Source organism: Littorina saxatilis, linkage group LG1 (assembly GCF_037325665.1).
Source record: "Littorina saxatilis isolate snail1 linkage group LG1, US_GU_Lsax_2.0, whole genome shotgun sequence".
In the NCBI taxonomy this organism is placed as follows: domain Eukaryota; kingdom Metazoa; phylum Mollusca; class Gastropoda; order Littorinimorpha; family Littorinidae; genus Littorina; species Littorina saxatilis.
Window position 1 is genome coordinate 94,021,735 of NC_090245.1, and position 2,155 is coordinate 94,023,889.

Below are 2,155 nucleotides of genomic sequence, written 5' to 3' on the forward strand. Positions count from 1 at the left end.
AATGGGACCCGCAAAATGCCCCCGCAAAGCTATAGCACCCCACCCACTTTTCCAGCCCCAACACTGAGTCCCCATGAAAAGATATCACCCCCACTAACTCTCCCGCTCCAAATACCCTCCCGTCGTATACTTGTGAATTGAGAATGAAATGATCAAATATTTCCAAAAAGTGTGTGTTTCTCAATATAAATACATTCCATCTATAATGCCTTTTTTCCGAGTGCGAATACACATAAAGCTATGAAACCATTTATCAAATCTCCGTATTTTTGCATATTTAAATTCAACGCCCTTTTTTTTTTTTTTTTTTTTTTTTTTTTTTTTGTATACACAGATTTGATGTTTATGAAATATGAAATTCAGACCCGCAATTTGGGGATTAAAATGTCTTAAAGATGAATAGTATCGTGCGCAATCATCCTTACCTGTATATATAAAAAAATATATTAAAAAAAGTATAAACAAATAAAAATACTTACCCAAATTTGTCCCACCGCATGCTCGTTTCCGGCGAATCAGCGCATACTGATTATCAATCGTATCTACCACAATTACTGCAGGCAGTATCATCACCAGCATCACCAGCATCTTTTTCTTGGTTATCATCATGATCAGGTTCATCTTGTTCAGTGCACGACAAGGCAGGCTTGGGTGTTCCGCTGTGCTTCGCGGCGTGCTTCGTATTCTTTTGTCCTGATGCGTTTGAATGTTTCCTGAATTTACGGTTTATGAGTTGGGAAGTTACTGTTGTTTAATGTTGAAAAAAAACCAACCCTTAGGCCAAAAAAAAAATAGGTCTGTTTACGGTAACCCGACCGACCCTATTTTTTTCGCGCGACCCTAGACTTTTTTTTGGCATTTGGGGGAAAAAAAGAAAAAAAATCTTGTTTTTTTGCAAAATAACGTAAAAATATGGTTTTTGGGAGGAAAAAAAAAAATAAAAAAATAAAAATCCCGACCTACCGACCCTATTTTTTTGGCCTATGTTACCGTAAACAGACCTTTTTTTTTTTGGCCTTATCTATAAAATGTGTATGAATACTGTAAACGTTGTTGTCATTGTGCAATCGACGTTTGATAGGCAATGCCTGTGTGCAAGTCTTCAAATAATCGTGTGCGTGCACACTGTTGCCATATGCATTTGTGACAATATTTGGGCGTCTGATAGCCATGATAGGTTAACGGTTCTGGAAAATTCAAACACACACACAAACACATATACGCACGCACCCACGTACGCACGCACGTACGCACGCACGCACGCGCGCGCGTACTAACACTAGCAGGCCCACACACACACACACACACACACACACACGAGCACGTGTACACTGAGTGTAATAGAGAATCTTCTCTTCGTTAATGTTCATCTTTTAACGCCTAAAAGTTTCCACTCTTCCCCATGATGTTACCTTTTAAAGGCACAGTGCAGCTCACAGCCTTCGTCTTGCGTTTTTGTTGCAGCTGAGTGCATTTACAGTTCAAAAATCCTCCTATGGTAGTAAAACAAACCCAAAACTACCCAACGACGACATCTGTGAAGCTCGACAGTTTCTTGTTCACGCGAGTGCATAAATTAACCTAGTTATTACGTGGTGTTTGGTCGGAGTTCGATTCAACTGAGTGATTCCGGCCTCCATTTTGTTTTACACAAACTCATGATGATGTCTGACATAGTTTGCTTAGTGACGTGTCTTTTTGTGCATGATGTGGTGATCTACCTGATCTAAATTTAGATCCAAAAATAGGTCAAGACCAGCCGGGTCCGAGTACGAAATTAATTCGTAAAAAAATCGCAGTTCTTGACTCTTTGGGTGCAAGTCAATGAAACTTGGTAGTTCTTCTAACGGATAGCTGTCTGAGGTATGACTAAAAGCCCCAGGGGCTCCGTGCACCTGGATTTGACAAGTTCAGTACCTTTAAGCAAGACCGCAACACGACGAAAAACGAAAACGTTATTTCCAATTGTCATACGTTGCCCCTCGAACGACTAAGTATGCGTCTTGACCACCTTTTAAGCATTTGCGGAGCTACAAAATACGTAGAATTTACGTGTTCGTAACCCTGGGGCGTAACCTCTTTCATTTGTGAAATCGACAAGACCTCGGCCCCCTGGCACTAAACTCATTAGACACATTTACTCAAGTCCACTCCC

General features: G+C 40.6%; 1 protein-coding gene across 1 annotated transcript in view; it reads right to left on the reverse strand.

Annotated features, from left to right (window-relative positions):
• The window catches only part of LOC138958610 (uncharacterized), a 7,594-nt gene extending 6,592 nt beyond the window's left edge, over positions 1-1,002 (reverse strand). The window contains exon 1 of the mRNA XM_070329815.1: positions 480-1,002. Coding sequence (XP_070185916.1) covers positions 480-621 — 142 coding nt within the window. The 5' untranslated portion in view covers positions 622-1,002. The remainder of the gene's footprint in view (positions 1-479) is intronic.
• Between the last annotated feature and the right edge of the window lie 1,153 nt (positions 1,003-2,155).